Source organism: Priapulus caudatus, unplaced genomic scaffold (assembly GCF_000485595.1).
Source record: "Priapulus caudatus unplaced genomic scaffold, Priapulus_caudatus-5.0.1 Scaffold1042, whole genome shotgun sequence".
Taxonomy (NCBI): domain Eukaryota; kingdom Metazoa; phylum Priapulida; class Priapulimorpha; order Priapulimorphida; family Priapulidae; genus Priapulus; species Priapulus caudatus.
This window is the reverse complement of record NW_014578103.1, coordinates 93,857-95,536: the sequence shown is the minus strand read 5'-3', so window position 1 is coordinate 95,536 and position 1,680 is coordinate 93,857. Positions and strand designations below refer to the sequence as shown.

The following is a 1,680-nucleotide window of genomic DNA, read 5'->3' as shown; positions in this document are numbered from 1 at the left end:
TGCGCGTTTAGTGTGTGCGTGCGTGTTTAGTATGTGCGTGCGTGTTTAGTGTGTGCGTGCATGTTTAGTGTGTGCGTGCGCATTGAGTGTGTGCGTGCTCATTTAGTGTGTGCGTGCGCGTTTAGTGTGTGCGTGCGTGTTTAGTATGTGCGTGCGTGTTTAGTGTGTGCGTGCGCGTTTAGTGTGTGCGTGCGTGTTTAGTATGTGCGTGCGTGTTGCGTGCGTGCGTGCGCGTTTAGTGTGTGTGTGTGCGCGCGTGTTCCGTGTGTGCGTGCGTGTATGCGTCTCCGCGCGTTGGTGCATTAGTGCGTGCGCGTGTTATGCGTGCGTGCGTGTTTAGTGAGTGCGTACGTGCTTAGTATGTGCGTGCGCGTTTAGCGTGTGCGTGCGCATTGAGTGTGTGCGTGCGCATTGAGTGTGTGCGTGCGCGTTTAGTGTGTGCGTGCGTGTTTAGTATGTGCGTGCGTGTTTAGTGTGTGCGTGCGCGTTTAGTGTGTGTGTGTGTGTGCGTGTGTGTGTGCGTGCGCTGCGCGTTTAGTGTGTGCGTGCGTGCGTGTTCAGTGTGTGCGTGCGTGTATGCGTCTCCGCGCGTGGGTGAGTGCGTGCGCGTGTAGACTATCTCTGTGAGCGAATGTCTATGATTCTGAGCTTGTGGTCTGCTTGTGTGTATGTGGGGTGTACGTGCGCGATATAAGAGGAGAGAGCTACACCGATCGATGGACAGGTAGATTTAACACGTTTTCTTTCCTACTCTGCATATGTGCACGTCGTACGTTTGTAGGAAATACATCTTATTGCCCGATCATACTCACAGCTCGTCGAGGGATGACGTCAGCACGGAGCCGGCAAAGGGGGCTACACCGATGGTGGCCACCGCGTCGCAGGAAGATGCATATAGTAGTAACACAAAATCTACTTCCCTCGCGTGTAGACCGATGAATCTTGGTCCGAGCAAACCGCAGAGGAACTCAAGCTATGAGAAGCAAACTGCTGGTATGTTTATGTTTATGCGTGAATGTATTTTCGTAGATATCGTATTTTATGCATGTGCGTTTTTTTAGCATATGGCTATCACTATCTCATATTTTTGCTTGGATATAATGGAATCTTGGATATTAGTATTGTAACCTCGTACTTCTAGGGTGAGGTACAAGAGCGGTAAGAGTAGAGCATAGCAACAGCGCAAGACAAGAAGTAAAACACGAACTAGTAAAGTAACGTACCACAAACAGTTGTATTAGACATAATAGATCGACAAGCAGAGAGCAGATACGTAAGGCTGAATGCGTACAAATACACGTCAGTGACAGTCAAACAAATGGAGAAGAAGTCCTCCTCCTTTTCGCGGCGCTCTTAAATGCTCCCTCGTCACGACGTGCGCCGGCTGCGGGTTATAACAGATTATCCCGCACTCCGGCCCACCTGTTGACGTCGTTAGCTACCTTATTGCTTCTGCTATTACCCTCACGCTGCATCGCGCTCACCGAATATCTCATCTATTCCCCCTGGCTTGTCATCAACGCGACCCGCATGGCCTTATGCCAAACTAACAGTAATTAATAAGCTATGGTTAAAACTAGCTCCGTTACAGTATCATTGTAGAGACGGTTAGGTAATTAAGCCCGCCGCACACGCTGTGTTTTGTGCTGCGCCATCGGCCACGCGTGGCTGATGGCGCAG

The 1,680-nt window shown here is 50.5% G+C and overlaps 1 protein-coding gene across 1 annotated transcript in view; it reads left to right on the top strand.

The window, feature by feature from the left end:
- Positions 1–975: 975 nt before the first annotated feature.
- Positions 976–1,680, top strand: part of LOC106815103 (dual specificity protein phosphatase 14-like) — a 2,615-nt gene continuing 1,910 nt past the window's right edge. Inside the window, exon 1 of the mRNA XM_014819528.1 lies at positions 976–993. Coding sequence (XP_014675014.1) covers positions 976–993 — 18 coding nt within the window. The remainder of the gene's footprint in view (positions 994–1,680) is intronic.